Raw genomic sequence first — 22,531 nt, forward strand, 5'->3', positions numbered from 1 at the left:
GGTATTATTAGTGGTAGTAGAATGATTAAAACACTGCTTTCATTGAATTCTCTCTGGTTGGACTACAGTTGAATGCTTGTTCAGTTCTAATTGCCATATTTTGAGAGCGACATGGACAAATTAAAATATATTCAAAGAACAGGTCACTAGAGAATGTGGAATGAATTCAGGATGGTTACAATGCAGAAGTGAATACTAAAGGATGAAATGACAATCAGCAACTTGTGACAGACAGGCTGATATATAGAAAGAGAGTGGACTGATCACATAGTGAAGAGTGTTGCCTTGTTTTGTGTTGGTTTAAAGATAGATCTAAACCTGGGAATCGGGTCCAGGTAAGAAAGAAGCTCTGAAATAGTTGTAAGCGATAATGAGTTTCAGACCATGGAGATGATACTCAAATGGAGACTGGGTAACGGGTTGCTGTAGGGTTTTTGTTTTTTTTTAATGGGAAAGAGATTGCTGTGCATGGATTGTCCCATTCCTCTATTGTGGATGTCTCTTAAGTTATTTTAAAACCATGTCTGGAGCTGAAGGCCTAGGGATTATATTTAGATGCAGATGAAGTGCCCAGAAGCAGCACTACAGAAGTGAAACCCAAAGCCCACCTGTCCTTATTAGAAGTTTGGATGTAAAGTTCTACCTAGTATTCAACCCCAGTCACATACTCTTTAAGGACCTCTGCTTCAACCCCATTAGCCACTCACGTTCTCACTTGTTGCTCTTTGTATTAACAACCCACATACTTTGGAAAACTTTTTCCATTTATATATTTATTCAAATTTTGTTTTTAATAGCACATTTGTAATTTTTTAGAATTTAAAAAGGTTCACATGAAAAGCTTCTGTCTTTCTGTGCCCACGCCCTCCCCTCTCCCCCAGGCAATGACTAGTTTCTCTAGAGATATTTTAAGTGTATATATACATAAGCACAAGAATATGTTGCTTTAAAAATGTCAAGATATCTTGAAGATGACTCCATAGCAATATAAAAAGTGTTCGCTTGTTCCTTTTCACAGGCGCATACTATCCCATTCCTTTTTGGACAGTTAGGTCATTTCCAAGCCTTTGCTTTCACAGTGTTGCCAGTGGCTTACCTTATACATGCTTGAATGCACACATGTACAAGTACACCTGTAAGCTACATTCCTAGAGGCAGACTTGCTGAATCAAAGAGATTGGGCATTTATAATTTTGTTAGCTCTTAAAAAATAGTTCTCAATAGAGATTTTACCAAGTTTCACTCCTACAAGCAGTTTATGAGAATGCCTTATTTCCTTAAACCCTTGTCAGCTAAGTATATTGTCAAACCTTTTGAGCTTTTCCAAAGTGAGTGAAAGAAAGAGAATCAAAGTGATTTTAATTAGCATTTTTCTTACTCTGAGTGAAATCGAGCATCCTTTCTCCTATGTAAAACCTTAATGGGCTTTGAGGGAGGCCATTGAAGAAGGCGCGGAGGAGCGCTGTGCTCACAGAAGAGAGCCAGAGTTCCTTCTCAATGAGTGTGCTTGGGAGGTTCCAGCAGGCCCACTAGCCTTCAGGCTGTTTTAGCCTGTAAACTCTCTGGCCCACACTGGAAAAGTTCAATTAAAACAAATGTAATTCAGAAGTAAAACCATATCCAGAACAAACCATTATATTGCTTTTTTAATTTTTAGTTTTAAATTAAATAAAGTACTTTGCTTTTATACTTGGAACAAGATTTAGGATGCAAATACATTTTAACGGAATGTGCTTAACTTTGGAAGGAGCTGTCTCACACCTCTGAGGGTGCAGCTTTTGACTAGTTGGCCCTCAAGGTGTCCTAGGCTTGCTCCCAGCCTCCCCCCTTCCACCCTTCCTGCAGTTTCTCTGTTGGTTCAAGCAGATTTTGGCAAAGACCAGAGTCTTTTCACTGGGAATACCGGCATTGCATAGCCTCCATGCTGATTAGCAGCCTGACCCATTAGTCCTCTGAAATGCTTCTGACCAAACCTGTTTAGTCCAGTTTTTCACCTAGAAAGGGACCGTCCAGTCTTAGTAGCACAGACCTGACTTAGTATCTTATTTGATGTCAATGCCATGCTTTCAGTTGCTTAGGTCAAAACTCTACATGACAAAGCTCCCCTATGGATATGCTCCATCATTCCCTGAGGAAATCTGGTGGGCTCTACTTCCTAAATGTATTCAGAAACCAGCCACTTCTCTTTACCACCATCTTTGTCATCATGGTCCGAGCTGCTATCTCCTGCCTGGGTTGCTGCCATAACCTCCTGACAGACTTCCTGCTTCTCCACTCGTTTTTCCTGCAGTCTGTTCTCACCACAGCCAGAGAGGCGTCCTGTAGGCCCCAGGTCTGGTCACGTGAGACCTCTGCTCCAGGCCCTCGCATGGCACTGCCAATCTCAGAGAAACCTCAGTCATTACAGTGGCTCTGCTCACTCAGCCTTCTCACCTCTTTGGCCTTGTCTTCTCTTGCTCTCTCTGTGACCACTGCTACTCAGCTGGACTGGCCTCGCTCTGCTTTGAACAAACCAGACTCACTCCCCATCCAGGTCCTCTCACCAGCTGTGCCTCTGGACAGCTCCTCCCACACATCCAGATGCTCACTTCCTCACCGCCAAGTCTCTGCTCCATTGGCCATTCTGAACACCATATTTAAACTTGCGGCCTCATCCCTTCCCCACCCACCCACCCTGTCCTGCTTTATTTTTCTCCATTGCACTTTAACACAGTTTCATTTACTTGTTTATTCAGTTTATTGTCTCTCCTTCAAACTAAAATGTAAACTCCAGGAAGGTAGAGTTTTTATAGCTCTTTTTTTTTCTCCCACCCATATTCTAGCATGTAGAACAATGCGTAGCATAGTGTGGGCACTTAGTAAACATTTGTTAAATGAATTATCTTTCTTTTCTCTACCAAACTTGTTCTCCAAAGTCTGCCACACCTAAACTGAAACAACATGTGTTGAATTTTGATACTGGTACTAGTTTAGTACACAAACTAAATTCTAGAGCACTGATCCATAGTTTTCTGGTGAATGTCACAGTATAACACCTGGAATCATTTGGGTAACAACTCTTGTGGAAGGATTAAGTATAACCCAAGAACTTCATTAAGGAAAGTGACAGATACATTTGGGTGACATCTGGAGACTTAGATTTAGATCCAGGTACCACTTCTGAGAGGGCTATAGGCAGGTAAGAGCACATTCGGAGAAGAGCAGTGGGAATGGTGCGGACATTCCAACCCATTACACCAAAGGCAGGAACGGGGATGATTGGCTTGGAGGGGGAAGAAGATTCTTGAGGAACATGATTCCTTTTTCCAAGTGTTAAAAAAGATCTTATGTGGAAGATTAAGAAGTCTACAGATCTGCTCTCTAGACCTATAATCACCTCCTTATTGCCTTTCATCCCATCCAAAGCAGGTCCAGCTTTTGTGGAACCTGAACATTAGAAGGGAGCTCCTCCTAAGGTAAAAACAAAACAAAACATAGTATAAAGAGTATAAGTATAAATGTATAAAACTATAGGTACAGGCTACGGAAGGTATAGGGTCCTGGGAGTTCAGTTTCATTATCTTCACCACATTTAGATTTCCCCTGCCAGCAAAACTGAGCTCCTTGTAACTTTCCAAAAATGTTTTCTCTTCCCTCTGGCTCTGCATGAAGTGTTCCCTCTGTCTAGAGCACCCTTTTCTCAACATGTCTACTTGGTAGTATCTACTCATCCTTCAGCCTCTAATTCAAAGGCTATCCCCTCTGTGAAGTCTCCCCCCCAGCCCTCCAGAAAACTTAGGTGGGTGCTAAGTCTTTCCCTGCCCTGGTGAATCTTGTGCATGTTTCCACTACAACACTCGGCTTAGTGTTTGAGTTTGGTTAATTTGTTCGTGTGGCTTTCCTTTTGCTGTGTATCAGGTAGGATGGGTTGAACTATGCTGTAGTAACAAGCAACTCCAAAACCCTCAGTGGCTTAAATAACAGGTTGTTTCTTGCTCAAACTGTGTGTACATTGTGGGCCAGCTTTTGTTCTCCCTCTTTAGGACCCAAACTAATAGAATAGCCACAGTACGGGACATTGCCAGTTGCTCAGCCAGAGAGTAAATTGTGAACCAAAGCATGAACTTTCTTCTAGAACTTTCCCCTGGAGATAACTCGTTTGCTTACATTTCATTGGCTATATACTTGAGTTCAGGTGGACAGGGAACTCCAATGTGTCCAAAAGGAGAGTCCACCCCAGAATATTGATGAATGGCCTGGTATCCACTAGACTATTAGCTTTTTGACTACAGTATGGCATCTGTTAAAAAATCTCTGTACAGCCAGTACCTAGCAAGTAGTACTTAGTACATAGTAAGTCATTGACTCTTTTTGAGTAAAATATTAAATTTAGTGAGTAAAACCTACAGGAAGGTAATTTTTGGGATGCTTAAAAAAGGAATCATTTACAACATGTTTTCTGCTTTAATTGGTATTTCAAGATGATTCATGTGCTCCCAGTCTTCAGAGATATTCAAATATAGGGTATCCTAACCACCTCATGGTATTTCAAGATGATTCATGTAAAGATGAGTGGTTGAAATCTAAAGTGGTCTCTAAAGTCCCTTTAATTTCGAGGCCTTTGTATTTATATTATAATAATCTTTTTGGCTTGAGAAAGAATAAATTAGTGTTCACCTCAGAGGTGATAACATCTGATTGGAGCAGCCTATTTCTGTTGGTGACTTGACAGAAACAAGAATTATTTGAGGGGGGAAACAAGTAGAGAGCTCTGGCCATGACCCTTTCACTGAATGGTAATTACAAAGTGCAGAAAGTATTGTGCCCCTTACTTAGTACTGAGAGAGCAAAACAAGGCCAGCTCTGAGCTCGATGTTGCTTTGACACTTGAGGATTTGGGTTTAGAAACAGACTTGAAGTTTTCAGAAGCCTTCATTTCAGTAGAAACCTGGAGATTCTAGCCAATAGGTCTGTTGGTCAGCCAAGGTCATGCCCCACACATTCCTGAGGATGGATTTTTTTCCCTTGAGTTGGTTTTGTTATAGATTCCTGCTGACTAACCTTGGTCTCATCACTTAGCCCACTGTACCAGAGTTCTCTTGTCCTAGGTAATAGTAAATAATGCATCCTTTCTTCAGACTGTACAAAAGTGTTATAAATAATAAGGCTCATGATAGCCCTGCCAAGTCATTTTAATTTTAAAGAATAACAACACTAGAATAATTGAGCTTTAAGAATTTTGAGCCCTTTGTAGGAAGGCTCAAAATAATATAACTGCCCATGTAAATAATGTCAAAATAATTAAAGGTGATAGATTTATTATCCAGTTGATATTCAGAGTGAATGTGGCCTGAAAAAGAACATTAAAACTTACTGTCAGAATGTCAGTCTCACCACAAATCTGCTGTGTGACTTTGATTATATCACCTTCCCTTTCTTGCTCAATAGCTCCTCAATGCTAAAACGGGGGAAGGGACAATAATATTCAATTCAGGAGGCTATGGAAATGGATCAAAAGAGATGAAACTGCTCTGCACACCATGAAGCACTCTGGGTGATAGAATTGAAGAAAATCTAGTGTCCTGGTTGGTCATGGAAATTTCTCAGATTTACTTTTTAGCAGAGCAGTGGCGCCATCAGTGCAAACTGATCCACTTGTACGTGGTGTTATCTTATACTTCAGAAGTCTCTTGAGATGGAACCCATTGTTTAATTTGGAGTTTATGGCAGTGGTTCACAGTGCCAGCTACTACCACTGTTGGGATCACTTGACTCATGCCAGAAATCAATTCTAAAAAGTACTCATGCATTCTATCACTTTCAGCCTTGATTCAATTCACATGAGAACCTGATGGATTATTTGTTATGGTTTATTTGCATATATGGCCCCAGCACAACTTTTTGACACTTCCAGGGTATGAGGGTCACTAATTTTTTCAGCTATTATATGCGGCTTCACACAAATATGCATTTTTTAAGAATATTTGTATCTAGGACTTTTTTCAAAGTCAAACTCTGATTTCCTAAGGATCTTGCCTCAATCAAATTGTGCCCTTATGGATTTCAGGGTGTCTAGAGTTCATTGAAGTGGTCAAATCCATTGATGATTTGAAATTGATGCAATTTCCCCCCTTGGTATCTTTAGGGGATTGGTTCTAGAACCTTCTATGGATATCAGAATCTGCAAATGATCAAGTTCCTTATATAAAACTAGGCACCTGTTGCAGGAATATTCCTGCAAGACTTCTGGCGGGCTTCCTTCCCACCACCCCCACCTTTCCCGGCCTCCCCCATCTCTCTCGCTGGGGCCGGCAGGGCCCCGCCCATCCCACCCACCCCACCCCACCACGCCCGTGGCCACTTCCACCACCATCTCCACAGCCAAGCGTGTTGCCACCACTGCTGCGTGCCTCGCCCTGCCCACCTGACCCACCGCACCCGCCACCCCTGCTGCCTCCTGCCGCTGTGCACCTCGCCACGCCCCACACGTGCTGCCAGCGCTTTCCCTCCAGCAGCCACAGCTGCCTTGCTTTCCACTTTCTCTCCCACTTCCTTCTATGCTGTGTCAGTCTTCACTCCTCCCTCCCTCTGTATATGCAAATTAACCACCACCTTTGTTGGGTTCATTTGCATACTCATTCTGATTGGTTGGTGGGCATGGCTGGTGGGTGTTGCTTGTGTGACCGAGTGGTGGTTAGTTTGCATATTACTCTATTATTAGGTTAGATACTATAGCATATGCATATAATCTACATAAATCTCCCATATACTTTATTTATATATTTTAATATCATAAATATTCTTTTAATCTTTATCCCATATACTTTAAATCATCTCTATATTACTTATAACATTTAATACTATGTAAATGCTATGTAAATAGTTGTTAGACTCTATTATTTAGGGAATAGTGACACGAAAAATGTCTGTACACGTTCAGTATAGGCACAACTATTGTAGATCTAACTATAGGGGGTACATGTAAGGAACAGCGTAACTCTTTTTGCATATTAACTTCTTTTATTGGTTAAAGTATTACATATTTGTCTTCATCCCCCCCCCCCCATTAACTTCCCACCCACCCCCACTCCTGCCCTCACCCCCCCCTGTTGTCTGTGTCCACTGGTTAGGTTTATATGCATGTATACAAGTCCTTTGGTTGATCACTCCCCATTTCCCTCACCCTCCCCTACCTTCCCTCTAAGGTTTGACGGTCTGATCAATGCTTCCTTGTCTCTGGATCTGTTTTTGATCATTAGTTTATGTTGTTCATTATTTCCCATAGATGAGTGAGATCATGTGACATCTTTCTCTGACTGGCTTGTTTCACTTAGCATAATGCTCTCCAGTTCCATCCATGTTGTTGCAAATGGTAGGAATTCCTTCTTTTTTAGCATAGCATAGTATTTCATTGTGTAGATTACCACAGTTTTTTAATCCACTCATCTGCTGATGGGCACTTGGGCTGTTTCCAAATCTTAGCTACTGTAAATTGTGTTGCTTTGAACTTAAGGATGCATATATCCTTTCTGATTGGTGTTTCTATTTCTTGGGATATATTTCTAGAAGTAGGATCACTGGGTCAAATGGGAGTTCCATTTTTAGTTTTTTGAGGAAACTCCAAACTGTTCTCCAAGTGGCTGCACCAGTGTGCATTCCCACCAGCAGTCTAGCACTGATTCCTGATCAGTAATTCTCAGCCTATTTTTCTGAGCAATACACTGCAGAGTTTTGACATAGAAACACAATGTTGACATTCCTCCCAGCCATGCTCACACAGAATTTGCTGCAAGAAAAACATTATAATAATAATTTATAGTTATAATTCATAGAAAAGAGGCTGCTGCTGGCTCTACATAGACATAAGCAAGCTAGCTGAGCCTATTTTCACCACTTCTGTTCAACATACTACTGGAAGTCTTAGAGCAATTGTTGAAGAAAAAGAAAGGGGAAGAGCTGTGGTGGTAGCTACACTGGCCTTGTGTGTCTCTAGCTGCTAGAGGAAGATGAGGCTGAAGATTGGGTTCAGCTTATGTAGTTTTCTGGTGGTGGGAAGCTTCCTGGGGGTATTGGTCCCCTGATCTTTCATATCCCCATGGCTGGATAACCCTCGCCTGCTGAGCAGGATGAGGATGCAACTATTGGCAGTATGATGGAAATCTGCTCACTTCCAGTGTTGTCATTGTCTTTTATAATGAAGGATGGTTAGCCTTCAAGAGAACAGTACACAGTGTAATTAAAACGTTTCTGAGCCGGGACCGGTTTAGCTCAATGGATAGAGCGTCGGCTTGGGGACTGAAAGGACCCGGGTTCGATTCCGGTCAAGGGCATGTACCTTGGTTGCGTGCATATCCCCAGTAGGGGGTGTGCGGGAGGCAACTGATCGATGACTCTCTCTCATCGATGTTTCTAACTCTCTATCTCTCTCCCTTCCTCTCTGTACAAAATCAATAAAAATATATTTAAAAAAAAAAAATAAAAAAAAAAAAATAAAAAAAAAAAAATAAAACGTCTCTGAGAAAATATTTAACAGAAATTGTGTTAATTCGATTATTTAAGCAATTAAAAAAAAACATTTAAAAGAAGTAGTTGGCCCTGGCTGGTGTGGCTCAGTTGGTCATGCACCAGGGAGTTGCAGGTTAGATCCCCCTCAGGGCACATGCCTGGGTTGTGGGCTCAATCCCCGGTAGGGGATGTGCAGGAGGTGGCTGGTCGGGTTTCTTGTGTTTTTTTTTGTTTTTTTTGTTTTTTTTCTATTTTGCTTTGTTTTCTTGTTAGTCCTCACCCTAGGATATTCTCTCCATTAATTTTTTAGAGAGAGTTGAAGGGAGGAAGAGAAAGAGAGAGAAACATTGATGTGAGAAAGACACATCAATTGGTTGCCTCTCACATGTGCCCAGATGGGGCCTGGGGATTGAACCTGCAATGCAGATAAGTGCCCTTGACTGGGAATCAAATCCACAACCCCTCAGTATGCGGGCCAATGCTCTAATCACTGAGAAATACCAGCCAGGGCTTACATTTCTGTTTTTCTCCATCTCCGTTTCTCTCTTTAAAAATCAATAAACATTTAAAAAGAAAATGTTTTAAAGAAAAACTAAATGACTATGCTAATCTGTGGTCTGACTTATTAAAGATATTTTGAAATCAGAGAAGAGAAGGTTTAAATCAAGAATGAAGTATTGGTCCCCAGAAGGCTAAGTTGGACAGGTTTTAATATACCTAGTTAACTGTTATGCACCACTTGCAGATCCCATTTCTAAGGACAGAACCATTTATACTGTGCTGATTACAGATATCATAAATGGTAACACATGAAATTATACCCCAAGGGGTGATGATGAAGCTGGGTGTGCCTAGGAGCATGGGATTGGAGTATGCTCTGGAAATAGGTGCCTCTGACCCTTCAAGATAAGAGAATGAGACAAAAACTGAACCACATATTTATGACCTAGGCCCCCATATTTGAGGTAAGAAAACTTTGAGATCTCATACAAAATATAGCAGTGTGGTGGCAAATTACTGTTTGTCCTTTGTTCTTATGTGGGGCATATTTACCATCTTGAAGGCTGGCAAGGGAATCCTCTGCTCACTTACGTTAGGTCTTCTGCAACTCTGAAGAATTATGTTAGAGTTGTAGAGGTTTGGTGGAATGAGTATAAAGACTACTGCTGTGCTAGTCATCCTGTATCAAAAGGTGTTAGCATATGGGGATGTCTCTGAGCTGAAAAGTTTCAAGAAGATCACAACGCAAAAGTTTTAAATGGTTCCTGGGAGAAATTGCTTATGATATCACCTTACACTACCCTTTGCCACCCAAACATGTTGACTGAGAAACATCAGAGGCTTGGAAATGTTTGCTGCATTAGCTAGTATGGGAAAAACAAATGGAGGCTTGTTGAACTAGGACCCTGCCTCTGTAGAGGAGGGAACCAGCTTCTCCAAATCAACAAAGCTAATCAGCTCATGCAGTATGACTTGTATTTGACAGAGGGGCCTAAAGGGTCAAAAATTATGGTTACACACTGTAATCTAAATGAGTTTAAGGAATGGCAGAACTCCAGGACCTGCACAGATTCACTCCCATCCTTTCAGGAATGTGCTTATACTGCTCTGACATCTTCCATCCTGTTCCCCTACAATTGTGCCTCCAGTCAAATGACTCAGAAGTGGGAAATGAATAACATCCAGAATGCTTAGAAAGAATAAAAAGAAAATTTTTTAATAACTTGCCTACTGACACATGCAATTCCACAGGATTGAAAACTGCTGTAGCTATTGATTCTGTTCGGCTCCACGCCCAGCACCTCCTGATTAGTTTGAAGGATGTTGATAAAGTATGACTTTACAATAACATTGTCATCTGCAGTTACTGTTGACAAACCAAATTGCTTTTACCTTAACCTTTGTAGATGTTTACATCTTTTTTTTTGTTTTAAGTGATGTTGGAAATTTGTGCACTTAGCTCTGTTTAGAACAGAGTTAAAAGCATCATTGTCTTCTTTGGGATTTCACTCAGGGGTCTAACAGGTAGTTTGGTGTGTTTTTTAAACACTTGAAAAAAGGTCAGAGTAATCAGATTTTCACATATAACTTGTGATTATCAACCTATTGTGAAGAAAACTTGTTTGGATTTAAACATTTATTAAGACAGTATAGAAAAAAACAATTATTGCAAGTGGTCAATTAGACTTTAATTTCTAAATTGTCTTTTATTATCCAAAATATTAAAATTATATGTTGAGTAGGGGTGGGGAATAACATGAGGGCGGAATAGCAAGAAAATTAAGCATTTTTGATCCTGTAATTTATAATACCATGACAATGAAAGGAATTGAAAACTTCTGCTAGAGGGAAATGTTTTTAATTAAAGCTTAAAGAATCAAAGGAAAAATACCTATATTTGTTTAAAAGAAAAGCCCACAAATTTGTTTCCTTTCAGCTTAATTCTTATATTTGGAGAATCCGTTAAATATCTTAAACAGAATTTTATTTATAATTTGAATTGTTAGTTTGTATTTTGCTGCTGATCTATGATCAACCATTTTAACTTTCATTCATCTTCAGTGATGTTTAAAAAGGAATCTATAATAATAAAAACATGTATGCTAATTAGATGAGACAGCTGAATGACCTTCCGGACATCCTTCCGGACGAACTTCTGGACGAAGCTGGGGCTGTGAGGGCCAAAGCAGTCCTTACTCATAACTCATAACTGTAAACCTACTTTTGCCAACCTTGTATTACAAAAGTACAGTGATAAAAACTATATGACACACACCTGGCTGGTGTGGCTCATTGGTTGAGTGTCACTGTAGGAACCAGGAGATCATGGTTCAATTCCCAGTCAGGGCACATGCCTTGATTGCAGGCTTGATTCCCAGTAGCAGCCAGTCAATGATTCTCTCTCAGCATTAATATTTCTGTCCCACTCCCTTCTTCTCTGAAATAAAAAAGTATATATTAAAAAAAAAACAAAAAAACAAAAAAAAACCTGTATGACCCTGGCATAAAGATTTCCATAGACAAATGAAACAGAATTGAGTCCAATGCATTCTTTCATATATAGTCAAATGATCTTCAACAAGGCTGCCAAGGCTACACAAAGGAGAAAACACAGTAGCTTCAATAAATAGTGCTGGAAAACTGTATATCCACATACAAAAGAATGAGGTTGGACCGTTACCTTACACCATATACAAAAATTAACTCAAAGACCTAAACTAGTGATTTTCAACCTTTTTTATCTCATGGCACATGTAAACTAATTACTAAAATTATGTGGCACTAACAGAAATATACGTTTTGTCTCACACAAAAATAGGTATAATATTGATTCATTCACTCCAGTTGACTATTGTTGTGTTGGCATTTTTTTTTGTGTGTGTGTGACAATCTAAGAAAAGAGATCAGTGCCCCTGACTAAATAGTCAAGTACTGCACACCAGTGTGCCATGGTACACCATTTAAAAATCACTGACCTAAACATAAGACTTGGAACTATAAAACTGCTAAAAGAACAACAACAAAAAAAAAAACAGGGCAAAGGCTTCATGACATTGGTTTCTCAATGATTTATTGGATTTAACAACAACAAAAAAACCCCCACAAAAATAAACAAGTGGGACTAAATCAAACTTAAAAACTTTATGTCAAAGAAACTAAACATCAGAGTGCAAAGGCCATACTGTTTTCTTTAGAAGCAATACAATGTTACATTTCCATCAACAATGACAAGGGTTCCAATTTTTCTACATCTTCCACAACTCTTGATATTTTCTGTTATTTATTTACTAGAGGCCTGGTGTATGAAAATTCATGCGCTGGAGGGGTTCCCTAAGCCCTCCTGTCCCTCAGGGCCAGGAGGTGACCCAGCAATCGGGAAGGTGATGCACACCTCTGTTGCTGCCACTGCCGGCAGCGCAAGCCTCAGCTGGCCCTGGTCACCTGAGCAGCCACCATCTGAGGCTTGTCTGCACCTTGGTCAGGCTCTGGGCGGCTGGGCAGCTGCCATCCAAGGCTTGCCTGCGCCTTTGAGCCGGCCCTGGGCTGCTGGAGGCTGAGAGGACTGGGGACTCTGGAGGCAGGCATGTAGGGTGGGCCCGGCCTTGCTGTGTGCCTGCTGCTCCAGTGGGGCTTAGGGGACAGTGTGTCGTCATCTTTGAGGGCAGGGCAGTCAATTAGCATGTTCCCCCCTTATTGGCTGTGAGTACAGCCATCTTTGAGGACAGGGCAGTCAATTAGCATATTCCCTCCTTATTGGCTGTGGGCGCTGCCATCTTTGGGATGGTGTGAGGATCAATTAGCATATTTCCTCTTTATAAGATAGGATTTGTTTAGGATTTTTTTGCCATCCTAAGGGTATGAAGTGATATCTCATTGTGATATCTAGATCTGGGCTGCTCCACTGCTGCCTGGATGGCCATGGAGCTCTGAGCTCCACCAGTCATCACTGTTGAGCACTTTTTAAAGTATTTACTGGCCATTTTTTTATATTTTTTAGAGAAATGTCTTTCAAATCCTTTACCTATTTTTTAATTGGGTATTTTGTTTTTTATTGTTGAGTTGTCAGAGTTCTTTATTCTGGATACAAGTCCCTTATCAGATACATGATTTGCAAATATTTTCTCTGATTTTGCAAGTTGTCTTTCTCTTTCTTGATGCTGACCTTGGAGGCCTAAAAGTTTTTAATTTTAAGACTAATTTATCTGCTTTTTATTACATCTCTTGTGCTTTCAAATATTCTATTTGATGTCTTCAGTTATTTACCCTAAAATATGAGTTGCTCACTGGAAACATAAATGTGTTGTTCTTAGTTTCCTGATTTGGAATTATAAAGCACATGATTGAAAATGTTAGTCAATAATATATAGAGGAATTCAGAAATGTTGATACTCACTGAGCTGGTAAGCCCATTTCTGTGAACTCATCCTTAAGAAATCATTTAGTGGAATAATACATTCTATATATCCAGAGGTCATTTCACTGTCACTTGTGAGCAAGGGATGTTCAATAGCAGAGGAGTATGAATTAAGTCTATAGTGGTACATTATTAAGCAGCTATTGAATGTTATAATTATGAAGCTTATTTAATGAAAATGTTTATGATGTCATGTTCAGTGGGAAAAAAAACAATGTGCCCAAGATGATTAAAAATATGTGTGAGCCCTAGCTGGTTTTACTCAGTGGATAGAGCCTTGGCCTGTGGACTGAAGGTCCTGGGTTCAATTCCAGTCAAGGACACATACCGATACCTCAGTTGCGGGCTTGATCTCTGGCCCTGTTCAGGGACCATGCCGGAGGCAACCAACCAATGTTTCTCTCTGTCTTTCCTTTTCCCTTCCACTCTCTCTAAAGACAATTTGTGTGAAATATTTGCAATAAAAAATGTGTGAAATATTTGCATTAGATGGAAGAATATACAAAATTACAGGTGGTTTTATTTTCTTAAATTTTATTTAATACTGATATTTTATTTTTACAATTAAAAATTGAGTATAGAAGATATGTTCATGATATTTCAAATTGGTCGGGAAATGGTGACAGGAGATTAGATCCTAGGTGTATGTTTATCCTTCCCACACTAACTATTTTTTAATGGTAATTATTTTTTATTATGATAATTAGCATTAGACTTACAAACAGAAAAAGTTTGCTGTGTTTATTCACTCAGAATATGAATAGAGATATTTTACGTTTCTTTACACTTTTATATAAAATCCAAACACTAATGATAACATTATTTTGGTATTAAAATTATTTTAATCATTACTAATATTATCATTTGCTAAAAGAAAGATGATGATGATTATCGTGATATTATGTTAATGATAGGAATCACAGAAGCGCTTTCTCATTTCAGGAAAGAATGATTGCAGTGGCCCTGGCCAGTGTGGCTCAGTTAGTTGGAGCTTCATTCTGTACACTAAAAGGTCAGGGCACATACCCAGGCAACTAATTGATGTTTCACTCTCACATCGATGTTTCTCTGTCTTTCCTTCTCCTTTCTTCTCTCTCTAAAATCAATAAAAGCATGTCCTCATGAGACTTTAAAAAAAAAGTTATAATAACTATTTACATGTAAATAAATCAGTCACCCAGCTTTTGAAATAAATTTCAAATGGATCAAAGATTTAAGAGTTTGTATTTTTAAGGAAGGCACTGAAAGAAATAAAAATGAAATCAGCACAATACAATGTTATGTGCAGTTTGTGCACCAAGGTGAGGCCACACTGTAAATGGCTGCGCCAGAGAGAGCATGTGCAGCTGGGGGGCGCAGACTGGGTCTGTGGACCCCCTGACCCTGTGGCCTTTGGCTCCGCAGTGGTCTGGGGTACAGCAGTAATGGTGAGGTGCTCCCTCTCCTGCAGCCTGGAGGGTGTGTGACAGGGCGGCAATGGTGAGGTGCTCCCTCTCCTGCAGCCTGGAGGGTGTGTGACAGGGCGGCAGGCAGGGAAAGGGCACGGAGCAGGCCCGGCTCCAGCACCCCCGCCCGCTGACTTGGCCTTGGCCTGGCTTGGGCGAGGCAAAGGCGTCATCTTGTTCTCATATGTGGGAAGGCTATGAAAAGAAAGCCCTGCTTGGCCCAAACATTTAAACAAGAACTACACTAGGATCTTTTGTTCTCACTCAGACGTGGTCAGAATGAATTTGGAGGTTCAAGAGAGGATTAGTTCATTGTTGTCGTTTTTGTTTTTGAATCTGAGTTACTTAACGCATGGAGGCAGAGGGAAATACAAAACAGAAACACATGTCTGAAGTCTGTCAAGTGGGATGGGAACATCTCCAGGTCATTCTTCAGGGCACGGTATTGTCAGCATTTGGGGGGCTCCTGACTCCAAGTTGACATCCAAGCTGCTGCGGAACTTCCTGCCGGCTGTCCCCAAGTGGCAGAAGCGATAGAAGCCAAGCAACGGAGTGTGTCCGAGCATCGGAGAAACACAGCAGAGCTTCGGAGATCTTAATCATGTTTTTTTCTTCCTCCTCAGGTTTAATAGGGAAAACTTGCTTTCTGCAAACTGAAAAAGCTGCCTTTGGAAACCCTCTGGCCCTCATGCAGCAGCTGGAACTTGCACTGTGAGGCCTTTGACAGGACAAGCTGCCCCCAAGCCATCACCCGGAGCGGCTTCGCCATGGCCAGCAAGCGGAAATCCACCACCCCGTGCATGATCCCCGTGAAGACCGTGGTGCTGCCGGAAGCCGGTGCAGAGGCCCAGCCCGCGGAGGCTCTGCCCGAAGGCCCCCCGCCGGACCTGCCCCCAGAGGCGCCTGCCCCCAGCAGCGAGGTCGCCCAGGCCTCCAGCAGCACCGACAGCGCTGCGCTGGCCAACGGGCATCCGAGCACTGTGGATGGCTATTTGTATTCTTGTAAATACTGTGATTTCAGATCCCAGGACATTACCCAGTTTGTGGGACACATGAACTCCGAGCACACAGACTTTAATATAGACCCGACCTTTGTATGCAATGAGTGCAGCTTTCTGGCAAAAACTCCTGAGGCGCTTTCTCTGCACAATGCCAAGTGCCACCTGGGGGAAGCCAGCTTTCGGTGGAATGTGGCCAAGCCAGACAATCATGTGATCGTGGAGCAGAGCGTCCCTGAGAGCAGCAGTGCTCCTGACGCGCTGGGCGAGCCCAGCGCCGACGGGACCGATGGACAAGCCGAAATCATCATCACCAAAACTCCAATCATGAAGATAATGAAAGGCAAAGCTGAAGCCAAAAAAATCCATACGCTCAAGGAAAACGCCCCCAGTCAACCTGCCGGTGACACCTTACCGAACCCGCCAGCTGGGGAGGCAGACGCGAAGGAAGCGGACCAGTCCTCTGTCAATGGGGCGGTTCCCGTCAGCCAGGCACCCACCAACCCGGCCAAGCCTCCCCACACGACCAACGGGCCCCTGCTGGGGACGGTGCCGGTTCTGCCGGCGGGGATAGCACAGTTCCTCTCTCTCCAGCAGCAGCCCCCGGCACATGCCCACCCCCACCCCCACCCCCACCAGCCACTGCCCACCTCCAAGTCCCTCCCCAAAGTGATGATCCCCTTGAGCAGCATTCCAACGTACAATGCAGCCATGGACTCCAACAGCTTCCTGAAGAACTCTTTCCACAAGTTCCCCTACCCAACCAAAGCCGAGCTCTGCTACTTGACCGTGGTTACCAAGTATCCAGAGGAGCAGCTCAAGATCTGGTTCACAGCCCAGCGGCTGAAACAAGGCATCAGCTGGTCCCCCGAGGAGATCGAGGATGCCCGGAAAAAGATGTTCAACACGGTCATCCAGTCCGTCCCGCAGCCCACAATCACCGTTCTGAATACTCCTCTGGTGGCCAACGCTGGCAACGTCCAGCATCTCATCCAGGCCGCCCTCCCGGGCCATGTTGTGGGGCAGCCAGAGGGAGCGGCGGGGGGCCTTCTGGTCACTCAGCCGCTGCTGGCCAATGGGTTGCAGGCACCAAGCGCGTCTCTCCCTCTGGCAGTGACGTCCATCCCCAAGCAGCCAGCGGTGGCGCCCATTAACACCGTGTGTTCCAACACAGCGTCAGCGGTGAAGGTGGTCAATGCAGCTCAGTCGTTGCTCACAGCGTGCCCGAGCATCACTTCCCAAGCCTTCCTTGACGCCAGCATCTACAAAAACAAGAAATCTCACGAACAGCTGTCAGCTCTGAAAGGCAGCTTCTGTCGGAACCAGTTCCCGGGACAGAGCGAAGTCGAGCATCTGACCAAAGTGACCGGCCTGAGTACCAGGGAGGTGAGGAAGTGGTTCAGTGACCGGAGGTACCACTGCCGGAACCTGAAGGGCTCCCGCATCATGATGCCCGGGGACCCCAGCTCCATCCTCATTGACTCTGTGCCAGAGGTGCCCTTCGCCCCAGTGTCCAAGGCCCCCGAGGTGACCTGCATCCCCACGGCAGCCATCCTGGCCACCCACCCTTCCGCCAAACGACAGTCCTGGCACCAGACCCCTGACTTCACACCAACCAAATACAAGGAGCGCGCCCCCGAGCAGCTCCGCGCCCTGGAGAGCAGTTTTGCACAAAACCCGCTTCCTCTGGACGAGGAGCTGGACCGCCTGAGGACCGAAACCAAAATGACCCGAAGGGAGATCGACAGCTGGTTCTCTGAGCGACGGAGGAAGGTGAGCACCGAGGAGACCGCCAGGGCCGATGGGAGCGCCTGTCAGGAGGAGGAGGCCGCCGGGGAGGAGGGGGGAGCGGAGGCTGCGGCCGGTGACCTGAGGGTCCCTGGGGAGAATGGCTCCCCAGACGTGCCCAGCACCCACACCTTGTTTGAGCGCAAAGTCAGCCCCATCAAGATCAACCTGAAGAACCTGCGGGTCACCGAGGCCAACGGCAAGGGCGAGCTGCCCGGGCTGGGCGCCTGCGACCCTGACGACGACCCGTCCACCAAGCCGGCCCTGCAGCCGCCCGGCAAGGTGAGCTGCAAAAAGACGGCCCAGCAGCGGCACCTGCTGCGCCAGCTCTTCGTGCAGACGCAGTGGCCCAGCACCCAGGACTACGACTCCATCATGGCGCAGACAGGCCTGCCCCGGCCGGAGGTGGTGCGCTGGTTCGGGGACAGCAGGTACGCCCTCAAGAACGGCCAGCTCAAGTGGTACGAGGACTACAAGCGGGGCAACTTCCCCCCAGGGCTGCTGGTCATCACCCCCGGCAACCGGGAGCTGCTGCAGGACTACTACGTGACGCACAAGACGCTGAACGAGGAGGACCTGCCGGGCCTCTGCGAGAAGACCCAGATGAGCTCCCAGCAGGTCAAGCAGTGGTTTGCGGAGAAAATGGGCGAGGAGACCCGGGCCGTGGCGGACACCGGCAGCGAGGACCAGGGCCCCGGCGAGCCTGCAGCTGTGCACAAGGGGCTGGGCGACACCTGCTCAGAGGTGTCCGAAAACAGTGAGTCGTGGGAGCCCAGTGCCCCTGAGGCCAGCTCGGAGCCCTGTGACATACCAAGTCCCCAGGCTGGTCGTCAGCTGGGTAAGGAGCCCGTAGGAGCCATGGCTGTCCTCCTGGGTGTGGGGAGCGGCACCCATGGGCGGGCACTGGGTTTACTGCGTGGGAACGTGTGTTGTTTCAGAGGCTGCCGGCTGCTTTGGGGTAACTGGCATAAGAAGATCAGGGGTGGAGAGTTGTTTATTTTATGTTTCTTAAAAACTGGTGCAGGGCAGGCACATAGTGAGCCTATAAGGTCCACACTTTTCCAGCCATTTTTCAGCAGTAGGAGAACAGGTCAGAACATCACCAGGGTCAGGCAGAACCCAAACTACTGGGTAGGAGAGAGCAATAGGGCTTTTGAGGAAATTCAACTCAAATTGGTAAACAAAAAGAGAGTCTTTAATTATCCTTAGAGCCGAGACCGGTTTGGCTCAATGGATAGAGTGTCAGCTTGGGGACTGAAGCGTCCCGGGTTCGATTCCGGTCAAGGACATGTACCTTGGTTGCAGGCATATCCCCAGTGGGGGTGTGCAAGAGGCAGCTGATCGATGACTCTCTCATTGATGTTTCTAACTATCTCTCTCCCTTCCTCTCTGCACAAAATCAATAAAAATATATTTTTAAAAATTGTTAATTATCCTTAGATACACGTCTAAGTTTTTTAATAATGAAAATCCTGTAATTTGCTCTTTAATTGTTCCTGATGTGGAAGTAATGGAAAATCATTCCCTCTTGGACATATATGGAATCAAATGGTGGGTCATGTATTAGTACTTGACAGGAAATTCTGCAAGAGTATTTTATTTAAGACAGATTTCTTTTAAAAATACATATTTTATTGATTTCAAAGAGGAAGGGAGAGGGAGGGAGGGAGGGAAACATCAATGATGAGAGAGAATCATTGATTGGCTGCTTCCTGCACAGCCCCCTACTGGGGATTAAGCCCACAACCCGGGCATGTGCCCTGACTGGGAATCAAACCTCGACCTCCTGGTTCATAGTTGATGCTCAACCACTGAGCATGCTGGCCAGCTAGGACTAAGACAGGTTTCTTGAAGCTACGGACACATCACACTGTCCATCACTATCAGGTGCTGATTTTCCAAGGCCTCTCCTCCCTCCTTCCCCTGAGGTATCTGTCTCCTCATAGAGGCCCCTCCCCATGAGCAAGGCCCTCCCAGGGGCGTCATGGGCACCAGAGACAGGTCTGTCCTCACAGGGCTGGTCGCCTTGGCCTCCTCCCTGCACGGACTTGCCCCTGGGGAATGCCCACCTGGGCTTTGGCTTCGCCAGCAAAACAGCAGAGATGCTGGGACTGGAACCAGCTGTTTCTTTTGCTTTTTTTAAATTAAAGTTTCACTAAATTCTGTTCTCAGGCAGCTAGAAACAGGGTGGTAGTTACACAGCAGCGTGACTGTACTTAATGCCACTCAAAATGGCAGATTTCTGTTATGTGTATCTCACCACACTCCTAAAGAAAGCCAATCTGGGATTGGATGAATGGGCATTTGCCCCCCTCAGCTACTAACCCACCAGCCAGTGATGTGCTGCTGCCGTGGGTGGGACAAAGCAGGAGCGGCGGGCGACCCTGCACCTGTGGCATCATCCTCTCCTCTCCAAGGCAGACACCAGTGCAGGAAGACTGTCTGTCTGCCCTGCTTCTCCGGCCCTGGCAGCAGCCACAGGCAGGCTGCCTCTGAAAGCAGCAGGAGTGACGGACCTCTGAACAGCCATGGCTTTGACTGGGGGTTGGAGTTAGAAATGAAATCTCAGTAAAATGCCTGTCAGAAATCAGCCCCAGCTGCTGTTACAGAGAACAGGGTGTTCTGGGGAGCCGGAAGGAAGCGGGTAGGATGAGGGGTTAGGACAGGACTCCCGAGGCAGCGGCCTGGGGAGCGGGCCCAGAGAAGACGGTGCACCAGCTGCGAGGCCTGGGTTGGGCAGTGGTCCCTCGCCAGATTTAGCCAGCAGCCCGTCCTTTACCCACACTCCTTCTTCACACTCCCTCCGCTGCAGAGGGGGAGTGGCGGGCAGAAAGGCGTTGCTTATGGAGTTACATCCCCAAACGGGGGCTACACACGTGGCAGCTGACATGGAGGTGACGGGCGTGTGCTTTCTCCTCAGAAACGGACTGAACTGAACCGACGACTGTGAAGGACTGGCCAGTCGGGGCTGCCGCCTGCCACGTGGAAGGGCCCCACCCAGCTCTCTGCCGCACATCATTCCCATCCCGGCCCGGGGCCCAGCTCCGGAGCCTCAGACAGCCCAGACCCTCCTGCCACCTCTGCCAGCGTCACCAAGAAGAGGGAGACAGAGTTCCCGTCAGTTTCCCAATGTAGGACCTGTCCTTTGCCTTTCCGTGGATAAAGTAGTTCAGATTCCATAGTCATAGACACAGAATCCAGTTTTTAACATAGTCCGCCTGTGCACACGTAATGAGACACCGGATCATAAGCACTTATTGTTACATAGCCACTTCGTTAGCACAGCAGTGCTTTGTCTTCATCATCTCTGAAAATGGCCTGTGTCTGCTCTCTGGACATCGCTGGCCACCTTCCCTCTCCTTCCAGGCCGGGCAGGGTGACGCGCACACAGCACATGTGGAGCCGGGCTCCTCTGTGCTCCCCAAGGAAGGCGGCGCCTCGGGCGTGCTCTCCCCCCCTTAGGTGGAGCAGCAGGATCTCCTCGGGCTCACGCCTGGGGGATAACCGGTGCAGAGCCTGCCGTTCCTGCACTTAAGAAAGGACTGGGCTATGTGATTGCCACTCTCGTGAGCTGTCGTAGTCATTCTGCTTTGTTTGTGGAGTCTGAATCGTGGACGTTACTTTTTAGTTACCAGATCAACTAAAAAAACATTTGCTATTAAGCCTATTGTACTGACTATATGACCGCATTTAAAAAAAATATCTAGACATGCTTAGAGAGGGAAATGGAAAACAGAAGCGATAGTGCATGGCCACCGCCTGTTCACAGCCCTCGTCCTCTCTGCCAGCCCCTGTGCTCCCCTCTGGGAGGAGAGCCCCACACCTGCCCGGGTGAGGGTGAGGACGGATGGGATTATCAGAACTGGGGTGGCCTTCGGCATAGTGACCTGCATGTGGGGTTCCTGGCAGAACACCCAGAGTCGTCCTGGCCCCCATGCCAAGGGCCTGGCTGGTGTGCTGGGCACTCGCCCACAGGTGCTGGGCATCACTGCACAGGTGCTTGCAGGGTTTATGGGGTTAAAGGTCTATATTTATATCTCACACTTGGGAACAAGACCTCTGGCTACATTAGCCTAAACATCGTGTGTTTTTTTATTGAGAAAAGTCACAGGAACAGATGCCTTTGGCACGTGGGGAAACTTGCTTTCAAAGCTGTACTGAATGGTAACCCTTGTACCCCGCAGCAGGTACAGAGCGTGGAGCAAAAGAAGGGTCACCTGCAGCCCCGCTCACCTGGACACCACCTGCCTCCCAAAGCACTGGGCCTCCTGGCACAGCCTCCTGGTCCGGGCTGGTGGGCAGCATGAGGAGACCCCGGAGAGGGGGCAGGGGTTGTGGGCAAGAAACACTGGTGCTGGGTTAGACATGGTCCCCCTTCCGATACGCCCACCCTCCCTCCACCCCCAGGAACTGGACCAGGCAGGCTTCTCACTGGCCGCCCGGAGAGGGCCTGCCTTGCCAATGAGGAGTCTTCAGACCTTGTTCTTTGGAAAAGTCGTCTTCTGCCCTCTCTGTCCCAGTAGGTACCACCCTTACATGTTTTAAACAGGTGGCCTGTGCATATTGGGCGAGCTTTGCAGTCTATTGTTTTTGTATCCTTTCCATTCTGGGGTGTGAAGCTATTTAACTCCAAAGCTCTCTGCAGAATTGCCAAGAATGATGAGTTATTGCCTTCCTTCAGAGAACAGACACCTGGAATTTTTCCTTTAGTGTTTATGTACATGCAGATTAATTTACATATACACACATATACAGTACACATACTCATTTGATACTTTGCTCGTGACATGGACATCTGACGTGTACACCTGAGGAACTTGGTGGCACGTGGGTGCTGGGGGAGTGCCGGGGGCAGCCCAGCACAAGGCCATCTTCAAGTGCAACCATCACACCGGCCAAAG

The 22,531-nt window shown here is 45.6% G+C and overlaps 1 protein-coding gene and 1 pseudogene across 3 annotated transcripts in view; both read left to right on the forward strand.

The window, feature by feature from the left end:
- The window catches only part of LOC118707846, a 79,930-nt pseudogene extending 64,371 nt beyond the window's left edge, over positions 1-15,559 (forward strand).
- The window catches only part of ZHX3 (zinc fingers and homeoboxes 3), a 90,704-nt gene that overhangs the window by 64,388 nt on the left and 3,785 nt on the right, over positions 1-22,531 (forward strand). Inside the window, exons 3-4 of one of the 3 annotated variants that reach the window (XM_036417883.2) lie at positions 15,468-18,456; positions 18,819-18,821. In XM_036417883.2, the coding sequence (XP_036273776.1) occupies positions 15,612-18,456; positions 18,819-18,821 (2,848 nt within the window). In that variant the 5' untranslated portion in view covers positions 15,468-15,611. Of the gene's footprint in view, positions 1-15,467; positions 18,469-18,818; positions 18,822-20,550; positions 20,814-22,531 lie in introns of those variants that run through there. The other 2 variants (XM_036417888.2, XM_036417887.2) reach the window with 2 other exon arrangements.

Source organism: Pipistrellus kuhlii, unplaced genomic scaffold (genome assembly GCF_014108245.1).
Source record: "Pipistrellus kuhlii isolate mPipKuh1 unplaced genomic scaffold, mPipKuh1.p scaffold_m20_p_6, whole genome shotgun sequence".
NCBI lineage: Eukaryota > Metazoa > Chordata > Mammalia > Chiroptera > Vespertilionidae > Pipistrellus > Pipistrellus kuhlii.